Raw genomic sequence first — 19,874 nt, 5'->3', positions numbered from 1 at the left:
CTACTTGTGTTGCATGATATATTCCAAGACTTGGGTGGAGAAGATTTGAGCCTGTTCAGGCTATAGTAGTACTCCTGGAGTATATGGGGGTATGCCTTTGGTAAATTGCAACAGACGTGCACTTTTTGGGTGTGGTTTTGTATTTGCATGTCGCTTCCAGGCCCTGCCTTATTTTTCCCATTCCCCATTCTCCCCCGCCCACCACTCCCATATTTACACTTAGACTTTAGGGCTACGTGAATTGAGTTTACACACTGTCGATTGAGAACTATGCATATAAGAACAGTACTAGTGATGGTATAGATCTACCTCCCCATGTATTTTTGTTCTTTCCTTCCAGTTTTCCTAGGGGGGGAGTGGTCACTTGACAGATACTGATGCACTTGCAGTGTAAATTTTACTGCTTTCAACTCAGGAATGCAACACTTTACTGATGAGCTCCAATTAGATCGATGCATATAAGTATCAAGAGAGGTCTTTGCAATGCACTAGTATAACAGCTCCTACAATTACCAAAATGCAGTGACTTGGGTACTGATGCTAGATACGAAGATGAAATGAAAGATAAACTGAATCTTGCAAGACTACGAGGCATGCAATGCAAGAACAGAAAGAGTGAAAGAGGGCTGCTATAGTTGTGGACCTCATTTGCATGTTATTAATCCAGATTTGATGGAGTGTTACAGCATTATGTTTTTTTTAGGTCTCGCCTGACCCAGTGCACAATCCTGGCATGTATCCACATCTCCAACATAACAGCCCACAACTTGTTATGACTGACTTTATCGAAGGTGGAAGATAGACCCAGGAAGGCAAGGCGTAAAGGTATTTTTTTCTATATAGTGTATTTCTATAACATCAAATAAAGATTTAAGCATTGTTCCTAAGCTTTGCCTGAACCCATATTGACAAGGAGATAAAACACTGTTGTCATCACACCAATCTCTTAACCTGCTAAAAATCACTCCATCCCATAATTTTGAAGGTTGAGTCAGTTAAAGATACGGGTCTGTAGCACTCGGGATCACTGCCTTTTGTTAAAACAGGAACTATAATGGAGCTAGACCATGAAGGAGGAGGAAATTTCAAATCTGAATTGATAAAGAAGGTAGTCAACAGCAGTGCCCAAAGATCAATTCTACTTTAAGAAATATCAATGGGTACTCCACTCGGCCCAGGATCTTTAGAGGGGCAACCGATATGGAGGGCAATAATCACCTCCTCTTCAGTAAATTGAAGCCTTTCAGTATTATCAATTGAAAAAAATGACTCTGCACTATCAGTGGCATCAGAGATACTACAATCAATGTTATTACAATGGGCTACTCACTGGTATCCCGTAATGTGACTACTCATTAAATTAAAAGTAGACTTTTGTACTTGAAGTTCGTTGACCACTCTTCACAATTCACATGAATTCTTAAGGGAGTCTGCGCTAGTCAATTGATCCCAGTTAGTTCTTTGAATAATCCCCAGGGTCTTTTCATAATGTGCCCAAACCAAGGCAATTGCACTAAGATTTCAGGGTTTGACTGACAAAACAAGTCTCAGATCTCTATTTGCATGGAAACAGGATCTTTCAAACCAACAAATGGGTGAACGAAATGGGCTGGTAAATGGCTTACGTAACTGGTCCTTTATTACATTGCACAAAGCTCTAAAACAAATGCACATATTTTCCCCTAAAGGAACCTCAACCAGACAAACCAGGAAAAATCCAAATTAGACTTCACTAAACCATTGAAAAATGTGGTTGGATCTTGCAAATGCCATACAAGTGTAAGACCGTTATGCTGTCTGGTTGGCTGCAGGACTGCTTCTTCAGAACCTTTAGTGATGTCTACTGGTAAAAATAGTGTAGCAGTCAATGGATGTGATCATTAAAGGCTGAGAGCAGTATCCCACATTCATACAAATTTTGTACATTCTCAACCTCTACCATGGAAAATAGGTACCCTAGGTACTTTGTCATAGATTGAGTAGTGTATGTTTTCAAGGTCACATTCCAGAACATAGTGGCCTAACTCAACACCTCCCATACTGGAGGGAATAGTCGTAGTGCCCATATTCCGATGGTATGTAGAACTGATATCAGAATTTGTATAGCTGAGATCACCGTCAAAGTCGCCACAGATCATAATGTTACATACCGAATGAGCAGAATTAAAATTGGACATAAGTTTGCTAAACATATTAAATAGAGTCTAAAAGTTCCTATTGACAGAACTAAAAAAATAATTATTATGGCAATTAATAATATAAAATTTAAAACGATGAGAGTCAGTCAGTTCTAACACTTGAACCTCTGAACAGCTGAGATTCATAGGGACTATTTTGGCCTTAACTCCCAGTTTTATCCATCTTGGCATACCTCCCTTTGGTCGCCCGATGTTGAAGGGATGGTAGGGATAGAAAAAGATGAATAACCACTGAAAACCACTGGAGTTAATACCCAGGTTTCTTGCAAGATAATTACAATCAAACTGTTCAAACAGGGAAAGCCAATCTTTCATGACCAATTTGCTATTAATCCTGCAATATTCCAGGACATCAAAGTAAACTTAGTCAAACATTCGCTGGACTTAATACTAGGTGAAAACTCTGATCAGATGAGGGCACCTCAGTTCTGGCAGGGAATAAAATACGTGAAGAACAATTTTGTGTAATGTCTCTCCTGTACATAGAAGAAGAAGCTTCATTACTAGCAGCCTTTAACACCTTCAAATGCTGACCATCTCTGCAGTGCGCAGACTCAACATCAGGCACAGCTGTAAATCAATCACACCCTCTATCTTCTCCATGGGCGCAAATTTGCTGTGAAGAGCAACCCTGGGGAAACCTAAATTACAATGCGCTAAATTGGATCTCATAACAGGAGAGGGGATTGAGCCAAAAGCAACAGGCGACCTAAGGGTATGGGGTTTATAGAAATAGCCCAATGGAAGGGCATGTATCTGAGAAAACCCAGAAAAAGAAATATTTGGTTGGGTTAAAAGACTACAAACAACATTCTGATCACTAAAGTTTGCAACTATAGAGTCGCAAGGTAATGTTTTTGGAGATAGGCCAATCCTGTCAACCCTTCTAGCCATTAAAATGTGAGCTGAAAAAGAGGGATCAAATCCCATATGCTTAGTCAATGGTGGACATTAAGGATCAGCTGGTCAGTTGACTTGTTCTGAACCAATTTGAGTCTGGAATAGTATAGTTAGCCAATATTATAATGCAAGGACAAACTGAGGGAGGCAAATTTAGTACCAAGTCCTTCCCGCCAGGATGCATATATAGCCTGTCTGATTCCTTGGGATGCATGGGAACAGCACGTTCCTCGTGCGTGACAGCCCCATGTTTGTTAAAAGTGGCTGCCTGCAGGGCAGGAGGAAGAAGGGGGGTAAGAGAGGGGTGCATACAGGGGCACACAATGTCTGACTAGTCAGGGCCACAAAAGAAAGAGTATCGTTATCCAAGGTTTGGGGACCAGAAAATGCATTATAGAGTGCTGTATTAGCAACATTACACTTGTTACTAGCAATCTGAAGCTTAGCTGAAACTTGGGGTGTAGCTGAAGATATTATGGCAGAGGGGCTGATGCCTTTACATTGCGACAATTTGGTCAAACATGCCTCTATACTGTCAAGACGATCTTGCAACGAAGGAACCAATCATTATGAAAAGTACAGAACTAGATTTTATTTTCAATACCATGAACTACTTATGACACTTTTAACACCTCAATATTGACAACTTGTCTTCCTATTATTCAGCAACATTGCAATTATAATCATTGTTAATATTAAGATCATAAGCCTTTTTAGTGTCAAAATTGGTGTAGATATTATGATGTCAACATTTTGACTGGATACTACAGTACAATGACAGGCCTCTGGTGAACACTGGTGAGCAATGCATTAAGGCCCTGCAGCCCGACGAGCCAGGGTTAGGCCTGTAATGTTCTGCCTTACTGCAGATTTCACTATCCAGACACCTCTGGAGGGACTCTACAGTGCCCGACCAACCACAGGAGTGAGCAGGTCAAGAAAATGAATACCTAGGTTAAAAACTCTGAAATACCTAGACGAATCCTGCTCATTTATTACTTGGATACCTCTACCGTGTCCTGATGCCATCTTTCTCAGTTAGGTACCTGGCAGTCTCCAGGAGTGAAAAAATGAGATTCAACAGAATCTGATTTGTCTTGTTGCCAGAACTCCCATTGTTTTCAGCAGCATGGCTTATCTTTAAACTTCAGATCACAAGAAACAAGAGGCAATGGAATCTAACCCATAGAAATGTATTCCATTTGAGGGGAAACCGTAGTGTACGCAGGAAATCATCTTGTGAATCAATTAATTCCTAATGGTAACTACCTAATAGGGTTCATTGCCCAGGAAAGGAAATACATTGATTTAATCCTTCTGAATTACTGGTTGGGAAGGTGATCACTGAACAACCCAAGTAAGCCATGAAGCAATTCAGTATTTAGTGTCCTTAAATCTTTAAATCTCTTATCCGATTGTTTCAAATCCAGTTTCACTTTCATGACAGAGGGAATGCCAAAATGACCCACAGTTCCTTGTCATAGATTTTAACTTTAAATACTGTGTGAGATTTTACTACTGAACCTTTAGATTTGGATTACACATATATGGCTAGAATTCGAGGTATGCAGACAGTTATCCCTAGGTGAAACCACTCCTCCTGATCACAAGTGGTCCACTGTTCCTCTGCACCCAGATTTTCCCAGTACAGCAACATCATAAAACCCGCTGGTAAAATGGCTGGAGGCATGGGCTACAAGAGAAGCCTGGCCTTGGCCCCTGGTCCCTGTCTGACCACCTCCTATGATAAGGAGGGCAAGCAATGCTCCCCAATGCTAGGAGTCTTCTTCCTATTCCCGACTTCACCCTCACCAGTCTCTTCCCTCCCCCCTTGCAAAAGCTCAGCTGCACACTTCTACCAAACTTTCAAAGCAGATGGTAAAGCTTTTTCATGCAGATGTTCAGCTAGAAAATTCAGCTCCTACATTTACTTACCAATCTCTGTGTTTTAACTCATAATTGCACTGCTAGGGAACAATGTATTTATTTTTATTTAAAAAATAAATAATATTAATGTGCTTTTATGGTCTATATTGGCTGAATAAAGATTTATTGAATTGACCTGCACTGTTCTGGCAGTGTGTTACCGCACAGTACTACTGCGTTTCAGGAGTGCTGAGTTCTCACCTGCTAGAGCCTTACATCTTGAAATTGGGGCCACCGTTTTTGAGTGCTTTAAAGGCGGTTCAGGAGATGGGGCAGATGTACAAATACACCTCTGTTACTTCACAGAATGCTGATATTGTCCGCAAGCTAGTGCAGGGGACAATGGCACTAAAGTACACCATTTTGAAACACACTATTAACTCAATTCGCCGTTTCCCTGATAATATTATGGGTTTAGTTTTTTCCCCTCCAGAAATGAGAAAACCTTGAATAATTACACAATCTACAGTTTTGAAAATAATATTGTCCTATCCCCAGAAATACCCTTTAGAAATGCACAACCAGAGTGAACCAGAGAGACACAACCTTGGTGCCATAGTCCTATGTAGAAGAGTAGGGCATCTGAGAGGGCATAAGTGCTCATATTCAGTAGCTATAATACCCATCTGTCTGAAGAAACTGAAGATGCCTTGTGATATGCCTCTTATAGAGTATTGTTCTTCAAATATATAGATTAAATAGATCAATAAGGCATCTCCATGCCAATTTCAAATATTGTGTTTTGGAACGGAAGTGCTCAGGAAAGGGTTGCTTACCACTGTCCACCCTCTCATGCTTTCAACACTTTATCTTTTACCTTTGTTACTGACCATATGGGTTATGGTGGACAAATCTGATGGAATGCCCCTTGCCTCTTCTTGGCAGAGGAGCTCATCCTTCTTGCTGGTTGCACTCCATGACTGCAACTTTGGAAATGTCAACCACAAGTATGTAATGGTTTTGAATCCAAATCCGACTCAAAATAGATGTGTTCTTGGTGGGACTTTTTCCACTCGAGCTCGGGCCGGGTTCGTTGGGTGCAGAAATGGCTGGATTTTTGGTGGCCGGCCGAAACCAGAAGCTGCAGTTTGAACAAGTCCGGTGTTCACAGGAGATTCAGTCTTTGAAGTGAAGGCAGGCAGGCCACACCGGGATTTCGCAGGAGGTACACCCCCTATTCTGCCATTCTCCAGTGGGAGGGGGGGCAGGAGCCTGTCCCTGGTTGGCTGGGTCCCCCCATCCTCAAGATGTCGGGGACTCGAGGTTGTGCTTCACTTCACCTCCTCCACACGAGGGGTGGAGTTGGCAGAGGTGGGCACACCTCTCTTCCTCACTTGTTTTTCCCGCCGGTCCTCCTGCCTAAAGTGGGGGGTAGGACCAGTGGGGACCAGTTGGTGAAAGCAGCAAATGGTCTGGGGAGGCTCACAAAGGCAGCATGCCTTTGAAGCTTCTCCTTTGTGAACCCTGCCCATCCTGGGGAAGGAGGCTTGGCATCTTGTCCCAGGATGTGCATTGTTTCAGGCCCCCGAGAGCAGCAGCTCTCGACCCAGGAGTCCACAAACATGTCTGTTGGTGGCAGCCTAAGCAGCCACTAGGTCACTAGAAGTTGGTCGAGTTTCAGGGGGCATCTCTAAAATGCCCCCTGTTGTGCATTTTACATTAAATCCCACACTGGCATCAGTGTGGGTTTAATGTGCTGAGAAGTTTGATACCAAACTTCATAGGTCTTCAGTGTAGCCATTATGGTGTGGAGTTCGTAATGACAAGCTCCTAGCACCATATACTCTTAATGGCAGTACTGCACTTACAGTGCCCAGGAATGGACTTGGGCACTGTAGCGGTACAGGGCTCACGCACCTGTAAGTGGAGGCATACCATGGAAGAAAGAGGGCACTTTCTCACAGTTATGAGTCATGTTCACTGATCTGTATCTATATTACCCTCAGGGAGCCTTGTCTGCTTGACCGCAAATACCACTAAGAGTCAAGTGCAGAAGGGTACTTGGCCCAGATGAGCGTGATCCATAGTATGTCGGGCCCAGCTCATCAGAAGTGAAAGGCTGCAACCACCACATCTGGGCCCAGTAGCTCCTGAGTGTCCCGTTGCCCTCTGAAAGGAGTTCTGACAGTCTTGCTATTTACTCAAATTTGGCTTGTTGCTTCAGTTATAAAATTCAAATAAAAAAATACTCAAGGTGACTCTAGCACTCCAGGACTCAACAGAACAGCTGAATTTACTGAGGGACCCCAAGACCTGCTTCTTTGTACCTGTTTCTTTGTACCCCACTGCGAAGGACATGCCTCAACTTTGCTTAGACTTCGAGTCTTAGAAGGCCATCTGACATGTGAGGAGGGGAGTATGAGGATGGTCCCTCCCTACTCTCTGTGCGCTATAAACGTCATCTATAAACCCCAAGTGGACCACCCCATTGTGTTTATATCAGAAGTGTACCATTCCCATCAGAGGTTTTTCTTTTTGGAAAGAAAACGTGTTGGTACTTGTAACTTTTGCCACATTTGCTACATGCGTACTGGTACCAACCTTAGAGATCTGTACTAGCTCTACTTGTGAGCTAGCCTTCCCTCCTCCTTCATCATTTCAACATGGGCAAGCACAAATTAGGTGGGAACTATAAATCAAATCAAGAGCCCAGAATTAGCACATTATATTTGTAGCTTGAAAGGGCTGTTGGAGTTATATCCCAGGAAATTGCCTTGGTGGAACTACAGTTGTGCATAGGCGTGACAGCATTAACTAGTGTAACTACAGCTCCACCCAGGGCCTTGGCCAGCAATGCTGAGCGGGTAGTAAAACCTGTATTATCTTTGGATGTTCAAGGCAAGTGAGTGAGCGTAGACTGCCAAAGCCCATCTCATTATCCTGGACCATCATCAAAGAGAAAAAAAGGGGAGCTCAAGTAACTAAGCGAAATACCAGTGTGGTTAATCATTGAAAGTCCTGTATTCTGGAATCAATGGGACTGGGACAAAACATGCATAACAGGGAAATATTCTTTGTTAAACTTGCAGGTTATGATTGTTAATCGTCTAAAACCCTTATTGGAATATCTTCTTGTCCTGGAAGGGACTGCTGCAAAAATAGTATCAATTCCTTACGTTTCACTACACCCAAACAACCCCCCGCAACCCAACTACGAAGCCCGGTCGGAGTAAGACGTCATCTTGATCTCTCAACCACCATGCCGGTGCAAGACCCGACTCGAGTCAGATGTCATCTTGTTCGATCTGAAGCGGAGGTTTCTAACCATCCAAATTAAACGAGTGGCCATGAAACAGTGAACAGAATATACAAGACAACACATAAAATGAATGATAATCGTGTAATCAGGCACCCAGTATTAGGGTTCGATGGCAGCTCCAGCTTACCAACACTTATTCCCTGTTTGAATTTGCCACCGGAAGCATGTCCCTATGTAGATCCAGATATCCTGGGTAATATGCTCCAGGTATTATAACTTCTTCTTTATTGATTTTTATAATGACGTATGCCCAAGAGCTAAGGTGTGCAATATAGATGCTTAATGTTATGCTATGGTGGTAGTTAGGCTTAGATATAATTCCTTCTTGTAACATTTTAAAATCAACTTAGGGTTTGACTTTAATGCCTAATTAGGGGACATTACTACATAGGTTTTCATCTGATTTTGATCTGTGTAATAACTTTGAAATCCTTGTGGCATTGTGAACAAAATTGTGACGTCTGTTGGTTGGGGTCGCATGCCTGTGATTGATTATGTTTTTGTTTCCAGGATATTGTATACTTATGATCAGTCTGGGTGCACTCGGGGCTACTGGTTTTAGTGACCCTAATCCAAACATTTTAGTTTTGGATTGACCTGAAATGACTAAAAGGCGTCCTAACAAGTGCACTGCTGATTTAAAAGTTAAAAACCAAGGATAGAGCCTTAGATTGAGAACTGTTTACATATCAACATTAGTTGCTAACATTGTTAGATAGAACCCAACATTAGTCATTATCTGTCTGTAAAGTGACAATGGCCTTTGTTAGCCTTGGCTGTTTTATTAGGAACTTCCTGCTGGAACGTTCTAGACTCCCTAAACACCATGATCCTTGCTGGTTGGACAGGGCCTGTAGGGAGGCAATCAGGTGTTTGCGCAAGCCTTGAATATGAATCCTATAGAGAGGGAGGACGTAGTCATATACAGCCTTGAGTATAAATTCACATGAAAACAGCAAATCTCCTTACAGGGTAGAGACGTGGGAGAACTTAGTCAACTACTGCAACAATAAAGATGTCAAGATAATCTGGACAATAGTTAACACTGATTAATTTATTAGGAAACAGGCTATAGGCCTAGGGCTGAATATCATTGGCAACTAATGGATGGCTCAATTTAGGTCTGTTTACTGCCTAGTGACCTCAGGCGACCAGCAATTTAGTAATCTTTAATCATCAACCTACCTGCTTGCAGTTAGGTTCAAGGTGGATGAGGTGGTAACTGCAATCTTACAGAGCCCATATGGAAAGGCATCAAGTCCCAATGGGGTCCCGATAGTCTTTTATAAATGAAATACTGACTTTTGGGTTCCTGTCATCACCAGTACTTTGAACTCAGTCTGTCGCACTGAATTGCCATCTTCGTGGTACACATTCACCATAGTTCCCATTTTCAAAAAAGGTAACACTCAAGACCCTCATTGCTACAGACCCATCTCACTGCTTGATTCAATAGTAAAGGTTGTGGGCTGCATAGTCCTAGATAGAATCATGGCATGGTTTGATGACCGAAATATCCTTTCAAGGGTGCAATATGGGTTTAGGGAAGGGCTCAAGACGACAGACCTTCACCTGCCAGTCGGCAAATATAACGTATGGAAGGCCCATGTACTTATCCTTTATGGATTTAAGAAGCGCTTTTGGCCAAATGAATAGGTGAAAGCTTTGGGGCCTATTAACAAATATGGGCAAAGTAAATGGACTTGGGTTATGTGGAAGATCATATGAAATTGGCCCCAATGCTATGATGGCTAGCTGTTTGATCCAAACCCACCCTTAACAGGGACATCATAGATGAAGTACAAAAGGCCTTGGGTTCAGCGTATTAAACACATAGCAAACATTATTGGTAGACCAGATACGTACACAAATCGTAACCAGATTACCATCAGCGAGAAACCGTTCCTGAAAAATCGCTTTACAGAGTATAGGACACTTTCCAGAAAGGAGATGAGTTACAAAAACCGACACTAAGTGATTATGTATTTGTGCAAAGTACTGAGGACATGTAATGTAACAGTATTTAACACTGGTTATTAACCCTTAAGAAAGGACACTTTTAACGAGATTCCCTTTGGGCAGTACTCACAGACTACTAATCTTTCAGTTGGGCCAACATGACACAGACACTGTCCTTATCTGTCCTCAGCTGCGGCCCGTGCAGGTAAGAGCGGTAGGACGGTGGGGCCGGGAGGGGGGTATTTAGATGGACGATGATGAGGAGAAATTAAATAAATAATTAATTTCCCCTCTGCATTGTCCGTCGAAATCCCCTGCCCCACCCCCTTGGCCCCACCGCCATACCGCTCTTACCTGCACGGGTGCGGCTGTCTGTCCTTTTGATGAACTCTCTCTTCCCGAAATTGCTGTACTCTGTGTTTTGTAAATTTTACCAATTATTTATGGATCGCTTTTCCTGCCTATGCCCAGAAAATATAGATTTTATAAATGTAAACCTGCGCTTTGGTTTTTAACAATGAGTTACAGCCCACAGGTTTGGTACTTGACGGGTTTCATTTTAAAGTCTGCACTTAGATGTAGGTCAATGTCGTTTTAGATATGCCAAGATTTTCAAATGTGCTTTTAAAGTTTAGCAAATATCTTAAAGGAATCTTTATGTTATTTTTTTATGATTATTTTCCAATAATTGAATAGAGATTAAAGACTGAACAGATACCTAGTGCTACCAGGTAGCTAGACTTCAGTCATTAACTTTGTCCACCATGGCCTCGGTTATGGATTTATAAAAACATGCAACCATTCTAAGTCAGTTGTCGCTGAAGCTTCGGCCATCACATATTTCTAAAGGAAATAGAATTAAGCCCTAAGTCTTACTCCAAGCCACCGTCTGCATGACGTCCATACACTCTCTGTTGGAGTGACTGTGGTCAGAGAAACTGGTTATGGCGTATCTTCCTGATGAAGGATGTAACAGTCAAATTCATGATAGACTCTTCTCATAAAGCAGGTCGGTTGTCATGTGCCGAACCCTTTCTCGAATTCAACACTAGCACAGAAACTTTGGTCATGAACGGAGATGGTGGAGTATCTAGTCAGAGCACAGTAAGAGGGATGCCTCAATTGTAGGCGTTAGATACGTTTTACGTGAGGATTGGGTTCTTAGAAAAGTTCTTGGGTTCAGGCTCCTTAAATGAGGGAAGGTGCAGAACACCTTTGACATGACATTTCCAAAACCCCGATGCCTACGATGCTCCACGGCTGCATAGAAAATTAAATGATCTCAAATAATATTAACATATTACTAAGATGTATATAAATAAAGAAATTAAATATGACATTTTTTTTTGAAAGATTCTGTCAATGTCAAGGAATGTAAAATTGGAGGCTAATAACTTGCTGTCCTCATATTGATTTGTGAAAGCAAAGTAAGTGCATCAAACAGAATATAGTATGACTGATGGGTAGCCTCAACTGAATTTAGAAAAGCTCCAACCTTCCCATTAAAATAAAACATATTTAATTTTGTGAATTAAATCAAATATTTCAGCATTTGTGTATTTATTTGATGAATGCTTGTTTAAGTATTTTTGTGTATTTATTTGTGGTTCAAATCATTAAAATTGCTTCGGCCGGAGACTGCGGATTCTAATAATGATTCAATGGGGGCCCTCAGTTTCCAGTAATGCTGAAGTGGGGGTCCACAGCAGAGAACAGATTGCAAAACACTGCACCAAAGGATCTTCCAGTGGGGCTAGATCCTGCCTCAAATTCTCGAACACCTTAATCAGATCATATTACCCGCAGCCGTAGCTCAACACTGAGCTGTGACTCTGAGGTGCCTGAGCCTGCTGGTTAAAGTGAATAGCCAGCCGCAATGGCACTAAAGTTGAACATCTAGGTGGTGGGATTTGAGTCAAGCATGACCGGCACCTCACTTGTATCAAGGTGTTCTAAGCATTGTGTGGCCTTGGGAAGAAACACTGACAGTGACTTTGACACAAATGACCAATAAGCTCTCAGCAAGCCGAAGAAGTATCTGTGATATTTTTCTTAGATGTGCTCAGTTCCATCTTTGCTGGCTTACATTATACGAAGTGAAAATAGAGGGCAGATCCGTGACTACTTTAATAAATCTGTCCTGATGTTTACCTCTGTTGGATAGATTGCATGTGGTGTGCATTCTCTGAGGCTGACTGTAACAAACAGGTCAGACTGGTAGAAGTGATATTAGGCTTTCCTTAATCATGGGAATGACAAGCATGCATGCAGGAGACACAGCAGCTGAATTTAAGATAGATTATTCCGGGAAAACATAGATAAAATTAAGTTAAAATGTCCCTAACCTGAAACAGGTGGACCAACTTTTGAGATCACAGGACACTTCTTTTAGATATAAAAGGGTTTATTAAGTAACGCAGAAGAAACCCCCAGAACGACCTCCTCAGCTCCTCAGCTAAGCTTCACTGCTGGACTCTACAATCCAGATTCCAGCAGTAGAACCTCGTTGCTAGGAGATGAAGTACAAAGCATAACATGGCCACATTAAAGGAACCTTACATCTAAAGAAAACATAACACATCTCCCTTTCTTAAACAATAATATGGAAGAATATAAGAATATTATGAAAGAAGATTTGCTATTCACACCTACACATATAATTTACTACAACACGTAAACAAATGAAGATTTCCTTGAACCGCCATAGAATTGGAACGTAACGATGCTTAATCACAAATAAAATTCTCCAATTTTTTTGGTCTAGACTTAATGCGCTCACTAGGAACCCTTCTAGGCAAATCACTAGTTCTGCTAAACAAGTTAGGATTTTTATCCAACCACAACTTTCTCTCAACTTCACTACATCTTACCACCCTACGCACATTCCACCATTTTCCATCTGAAACCTTGATCATGTTGCCCTGAACTTCACTAACCTTCTTAGGTTCCGATAAGTTGGAACTCCCTTTTTTTTTTCCAAAACATCCTGCACTCACTCTTACCCAATCTCCTTCATTAATGCTAATGACAGATTTCTTTAACTTATCATTGTGTCTCTTTTGATAAGAATATTGGTAATTCTCCACTTTACTGCGTATGTCCCCATCATTTATAGCCTTCTTACCACATCTGCCCATCCATGCTGGCACCGACACTGTACAAGGCAGCCTACCCTTAAGTAAACTAAAAGGCGTTTGCCCAGTTACGGAGTGTGGAGTAGTTCTGTAATTCCATATCAATTTTTTTACTTCAGTTCTCCAACACCCATTCATAGATAGAGCCAATTGAATATTTTCACCCAGAACTCGGTTAAAGCGTTCCACCAAACCATTTCCCCAGGGATGATAAACAGGAGTCTTCAAATGTTTGATGCCCAAACTGTTCAGAAAAACATCAAATTCCTCAGAAGTAAACTGCGGACCATTATCTGTCAATATCTCTGCAGGACAACCTTCTCTTCTAAATACCTCATCACAAAAGGCAACGACACTGCTAGACTTGACATCACTGACGAATGCAACTTCAGGCCATTTCGAATAGTAGTCCATCATAACTATAGCATACTTTTCGGATGATGCTAAACAGTCAAATGGACCACAAATGTCCATCCCCAATCTCACCCATGGTTTCTATGGAAGCTGCATGGGAATAATAGGTGATTCCCTTAAAACATGAGACTTGTCACTACAAGTACAAGCTATACATTCTCTCACAAACCTTTCGATGTCCCTATCCATGCCAGGCCACCAGAAATCCATTCTGGCTTTTCTCTTGACAGCAGACATGCCTCCATGACCTTCATGTAACAACCGCATTAATCTATTCCTTAAAGATTCAGGCACAACCAGTTTATCCCCTCTCCCTACAATGCCATTGACCACAGATAACTCCTCCCAAACATCCTGTAACTTCTAAAATCGTCATTTATTTTCCAACCATATGTAGAGGGTAGCATTTTGATGATTCTAACCAAAATCGCATCCTCTGCAATTGCCTCTTTCCACTCAGACTCGCTTATTGCTTGACACACGTCCACGATGTTAGCTACCATCCATTCTTCCTCGTCAAGATTATCATGTGTATCATGACTCACCGGTAAACGTGATAAACAATCTGCATTCACGTTCCTCACTCCAGGAACATACTTTAATTCAAACGAAAATTCCTGTAAGCGGTACAACCATTTTGCAATTCGTGGAGTGGCCCTTCCAGCACCTGCAGTAGTAAAAATGTCTAATAACGGTCTGTGATCAGTATATAGTTCAAACTTGGTTCCCCAAACATAAACACGAAAATGCTGTACACCCCACCAACACGCAAGCGCTTCCTTTTCAATAGTTGAATACGAAGGCTCAGCACCCTTCAATGTGCGTGATGCGAAGGCTACTACTCTCTCTTTACCTTTACTCCTTTGCATTAATACCGCCCCAAGACCATATCCACTACCATCTGTCACAATTATAGTTTCATCCTGTGGATTAAACGGACTTAAAGCAGTTGCATTAGCCACGGCTTTTTTGATAGCTACAAATGCTGATTGACATTCCACCGACCACACAAATGCCACACCTTTTTTCATGAGACCATGTAAGGGCTGTACCAAATCGGAAAAATGATGAACAAATTTGGCATAGTACTCGGCTAAACCGAGAAAAGATCTTAATTGGTCCTTGTCTTGAGGAGCAGGAGCCTTTTCCAGATCCTCTACTAAATTCAATTTGGGTTTTATGCCTTCAAATGTCAGGGTGTGTCCTAGATATTCAACTGTTTGTTTCCCAAATTTGCATTTTGGAAGACCAATCGTCAGTCCCGCAGACTGTAACTTAGTAAGAACTTCTTGTAAAATCGTATCATGTTTTTTTTCATCTCCTCCCCAGACCAGTACATCATCTTGGAATACCAAAACATTTCTTATATCCTTCAAAATTGATTGCATCACTCTCTGAAAGACTGCTGATGCCGAGGCTAATCCGAATGGCATCCTAACAAATTGAAACGCCCCTTCAGGTGTTATGAAGGACGTCAAATGCTTCGATTCTGGTTGCAAACGCACCTGATGATAGGCACTGGATAGATCAAGAGTTGTGAAATGTTTACCACCCGCCACGCTTGCCAACATTTCATTTATGCGCGGCAAAGGATGTCTATCTACCCATATACATTTGTTTAAGTCTCTCAAATCCACACACATGCGGATATTTCCGTTGGGTTTGTGTGCGATCACAATCGGACTCAACCATTCCGATGCCTCAATGGGTTCTATCACGCCCTCTTTGCATAGTCTTTGCAACTCTATCTTGAGTTTACCCCTTAAAGCTAAAGGAAGATCCCGTACCTTGTGTACTTTGGGCACAGCGTCTTTTTTTAAAATAATCCGGTGTTCAAACTTCTTAAGACATCCCAGTTCTTCCTTGAACAGATTTGGAAACTTTTCTGCCCACTTGTTGCCTTCAAGGTCCGTTAACAGGACTTGCAAAGGATGATTGGGATCGAGAATGATTCCCAAACTCTTTTGTTCCTTCCATCCCAATAAACATTTCCCTACTTCAACTACGTAAATTTTGGCTTCTGTTCTCCTCCCCCTGAACACTAATGCTCCATTAAAGTAACCCAACACTGGTAATTTAGTACCACAATATCCTAGTGGTTCAACGTCTGTTGGAATCAATTTCTCTGTATTTAACCCATCCCAGTTCTGTCTATCGATTATCGTGAAGGGTGAGCACGAATCTGCCCACATGGATATACCCACATCATTTATGCTAATAATACATTTGGGAGGAACGTATACATCAGAGGAAATCACATCAATACTGTTACTAACCACCATTACTTCAACATCAGAATAACTTTCTCTTTCTGTTTCAATCATGACTTGTTGTGCCCCCACATCATTAATGATGTTTACAGATTTTTTTGCATTATGAAAATTCTCACCTTTACACACTCTTGAGAAATGGCCAATTCTTTTACATTTAAAGCAACGACATTTAGCAGCCGGACAATGACTGGCCTCAGCAGTGTGTTTATTACTCCCACACCTGTAGCATACCTTCTTCTTTACCCCCATTTCTTGTTTCATAGCAAGATTGGTCTTGTCCTCATTATCTGTTTTTGTGGTTTTCTTAAGGGGATTCAACAAGCATATTTTGTTTCCTTCAGGATCATTTTTTTGTTTATTGTCAGCTAAATCTTTAACATACTAAGAGGTGTTCTCAATACGTTTCGCTATCTCTAATGACTTGTCTAATGTAGGATCTTTTAAATCTAACAATTTCTCTTGAATTTTAGAATTGTTGGTTCTATTGATTAATTGATCTCTGATGATCTCATCCCTTAGATCTTTAAACCTACAAGTCACAGCTAGTCTCCTTAAGGCTGCTACATACTGTTCAATTTTTTCACCTTGTTTTTGGGCACGAGAGAAAAACTTATGTCTCTCAACTACTAAACTCAATTTTTTCCCAAAATTCTCTGACAATGCGGACAAGGCACTTTCATACACATCATATTGGTCATCATCAGAATCAGAGTTCCCATAGTCGTTATCTACGTGGAAATTTGGCAAGGTACTTAATACTTTTCTCCCTTCAACTCCCAAACTCAACTTCAGAATCGCAAATTTTCTTTTTGGCAAGAATACATCACCCCCAATGGCTTCTAAATACATAATAAAAGCTTCTTTCCAATCCTCCCATTCCATGCACGTGGGACCCGGTTCTTGTAAAAAAGTGGGCGGGGGAGGAATGCTTTGAGTGGTCATGATTGGCAATGCTTTTACTAATATAACACTATGCCACTTTCAAATTTACACCAAAAAGAAAAAAACAGTTTGGCTTTTCTACAGTGAGCTATTCAAAACATAAACGCTGGTAATGGCATTCATTGACAAGTTGACCACTAAAAATTCGCACGTTTAACATTCACCTCAGTGATACTTGGTTTTCTTTTACCACAGTGAGCTTATTCAAAAGAAAAAAAAATAAACGCTGGCAATGTTATTCGTGAATGAATTAACCTTAAATTCACACATATATCCTTCAGATCATCATTATGTTAATTACTTTCATCCCCACCCAAGGTATCCACGTTGTGTCCTCCAATTCACCGTTCTGACGAGAGGAAACAAATCTGCGCGTCGCGGACGGTAACTAGGCAACACAAGACGACAATCGTCGGCTTCCTGATTGTCTTATTGCACCAATCCGGCGAGTTCATGGAAACAAACGATCATCCAATAAGGCGGGGGCTTGCAACCTGAAAGCTGATTTCATCAAACCCTGGGCGTGGACTTGAACATTACGCATGGCACATAATGATCACGACGTCACTCCAGCAGCCTCAACAGTTCCAGCGCCGCTCAGGAAATATGGCCGCGCGATCGCCGCTCCACCTCACGCCCACAGTCGATGTCCTTGACAAAGATGCGTTCAGTCCACCACTGCCTCTCCACCTCGCAACGTGATGCGTTGTTAACAGCCACGTACCACGAAGGTAAAAGTTCTCTTGATTAGTAATGCCGCAAGTATTTTCAACACGAAGGAATCTCCAGGCGTCACGAGCAGCCACAGATCCCTCGCGCTCCGCGAGCGTGCATATTCATGTCGCTGTTGACTTACAAACAACAACCGTCTTTCTCCTCCAAGTTAATTACCGCTGGGGCTGAACTCACGTAAAGTCCGCTCTTAACCACAATCTCTTCCCTGAACAGAAGGGGAATAAAATCAGAGTAGCGATAATCCAACGGTGCAGTCTGGGGGTCTTCTTAAAATGTTCAAAATGGAATAAAATTCTTCCAAGATAAATAATGTCCAAAAATATCTTCAAGTATCCTTGTCTTCATAGGTATCCCATCCTCGTCGCCATTTTTGAGATCACAGGACACTTCTTTTAGATATAAAAGGGTTTATTAAGTAACACAGAAGAAACCCCCAGAACGACCTCCTCAGCTCCTCAGCTAAGCTTCACTGCTGGACTCTACAATCCAGATTCCAGCAGTAGAACCTCGTTGCTAGGAGATGAAGTACAAAGCATAACATGGCCACATTAAAGGAACCTTACATCTAAAGAAAACATAACACCAACATCTTGTGTTTCATTTTTATCTTACAAAATAGATTGACAAATAAGGTTTTTAAGAGTTGTCTATTGAAGGTCTCTGCTGACACAAAGCCCCAGAACCTCTGTGGTGCCAGGGGAACTGTCAAGAACGAGTACGACAATAACAGTTAATAATAATAAAAACAGAATGCTGATAGTCTCACCTGGCAGGAGTCCTTTCCCCCTCTTGCAGAGCCTGCACATATCATGGTGTTCTGAACGATGGTGGTGTTACGTGACACACCCGAATTGACGTGGTACATTGCGTCACAGCTCTGGGCGTTGATCAGCGGCAACTCGACTTCCTGGAGGGTTTTTGGGTACGGGAGTGCCCCTGTTTATCAGAAAGAAAAAAGCATTAGGAGTTGACATGGATACATTAACAAGGTAATAAATATTAAATACCACCTCCAGTAAAGCAGTTATTGATGGTAACCTTTCTACACACTTCGCCACATTTATAATTCTCTTTCGAGACGTATCAAGCTCTTTTGTAAAGCCTGCACTGGATGGCCTGCGTGCTCAGACTGTGAGGAAGAACAGGCACACAGTCCTTCATGAGCTCAGCATAGATGAACCCTCAGGCCTTTATTGCTGACAATTTGACTGAGTCTCCAGGAGAAACTGTAGACTGGCTGAGTTTGGAGTCAACAAAACAATAATCGATGAACTGCTAAAGACAATTTTTTCAAGGAGGGTTTGCCTATGTTTACAAAAGAGCCTCTGACCACTAAGATTTTGTTATGCAATTCCTAGAACGCATGTACATTTCTATAATACATGGTTTTTTTCAATTAATATATTGTAACTGAAATGTAACCATATATTTGCTTCTCTCAGTAAGCTTGCTTTTTTCTAAGGATTAAGTTGTATTGATAGGCCATCTGCCAACTGCAAATGAACTGTCTTATCTATAATTAGATAAATACATTATAGACAGAACATGCCACATACATCCAACACTGCTCTGGTATTCCCTATCATGATCTATCTTGTTGATCTCAACTGCACTTGCCAAAAGGACACACCAAGCACAAACACGCACAACACTCGTCATATGGCCCACCTTTAATCACCAGGCAGAAGGGCACTTAACCTGCTTAAGACATGCATAAACATCTAGGGTCAAACTTATGAAAGGCGTTGTGTACGCTTGCATCTCGCAACATGGTGCAAGCACGACACAAAACCAAAATGTGATTTATGAAGCCAAGCAAGGCCACCTTGTGTAGACCTGAATGGCTTCATATATCTGGAGTAACGCAACGCTACGCAAATCACTGCGTTGCGCTACTCCGCACTAGGGAGGCGTTCCATGGGCGTTGCGTGGGTGTTCCCATGCAACTCTTATGGTTTTTGACGCATTTCCAAATTTACCAAAAATGATAGACCTGGGAATGCACCAAAAAGATACGCCATCTCAGGGGAGGCGTAACAAGAAGAAATATCTTTATTTCTCCTTGTTAATTCCTCTTTCCATGGATGCTGCAGCACACATAGAAAGAGGAATATGTCTCTCAGGATTGCTTTTG

The 19,874-nt window shown here is 41.7% G+C and overlaps 1 protein-coding gene across 1 annotated transcript in view; it reads right to left on the bottom strand.

Moving 5' to 3' along the window:
- The window catches only part of LOC146811634 (transmembrane protease serine 9-like), a 1,785,969-nt gene that overhangs the window by 10,834 nt on the left and 1,755,261 nt on the right, over positions 1–19,874 (bottom strand). Inside the window, exon 23 of the mRNA XM_085618610.1 lies at positions 18,507–18,676. Coding sequence (XP_085474736.1) covers positions 18,507–18,676 — 170 coding nt within the window. The remainder of the gene's footprint in view (positions 1–18,506; positions 18,677–19,874) is intronic.

This window comes from Triturus cristatus, chromosome 7 (genome assembly GCF_964204655.1).
Source record: "Triturus cristatus chromosome 7, aTriCri1.1, whole genome shotgun sequence".
Classification (NCBI taxonomy): domain Eukaryota; kingdom Metazoa; phylum Chordata; class Amphibia; order Caudata; family Salamandridae; genus Triturus; species Triturus cristatus.
This window is presented reverse-complemented; position numbering and strand designations above follow the sequence as displayed.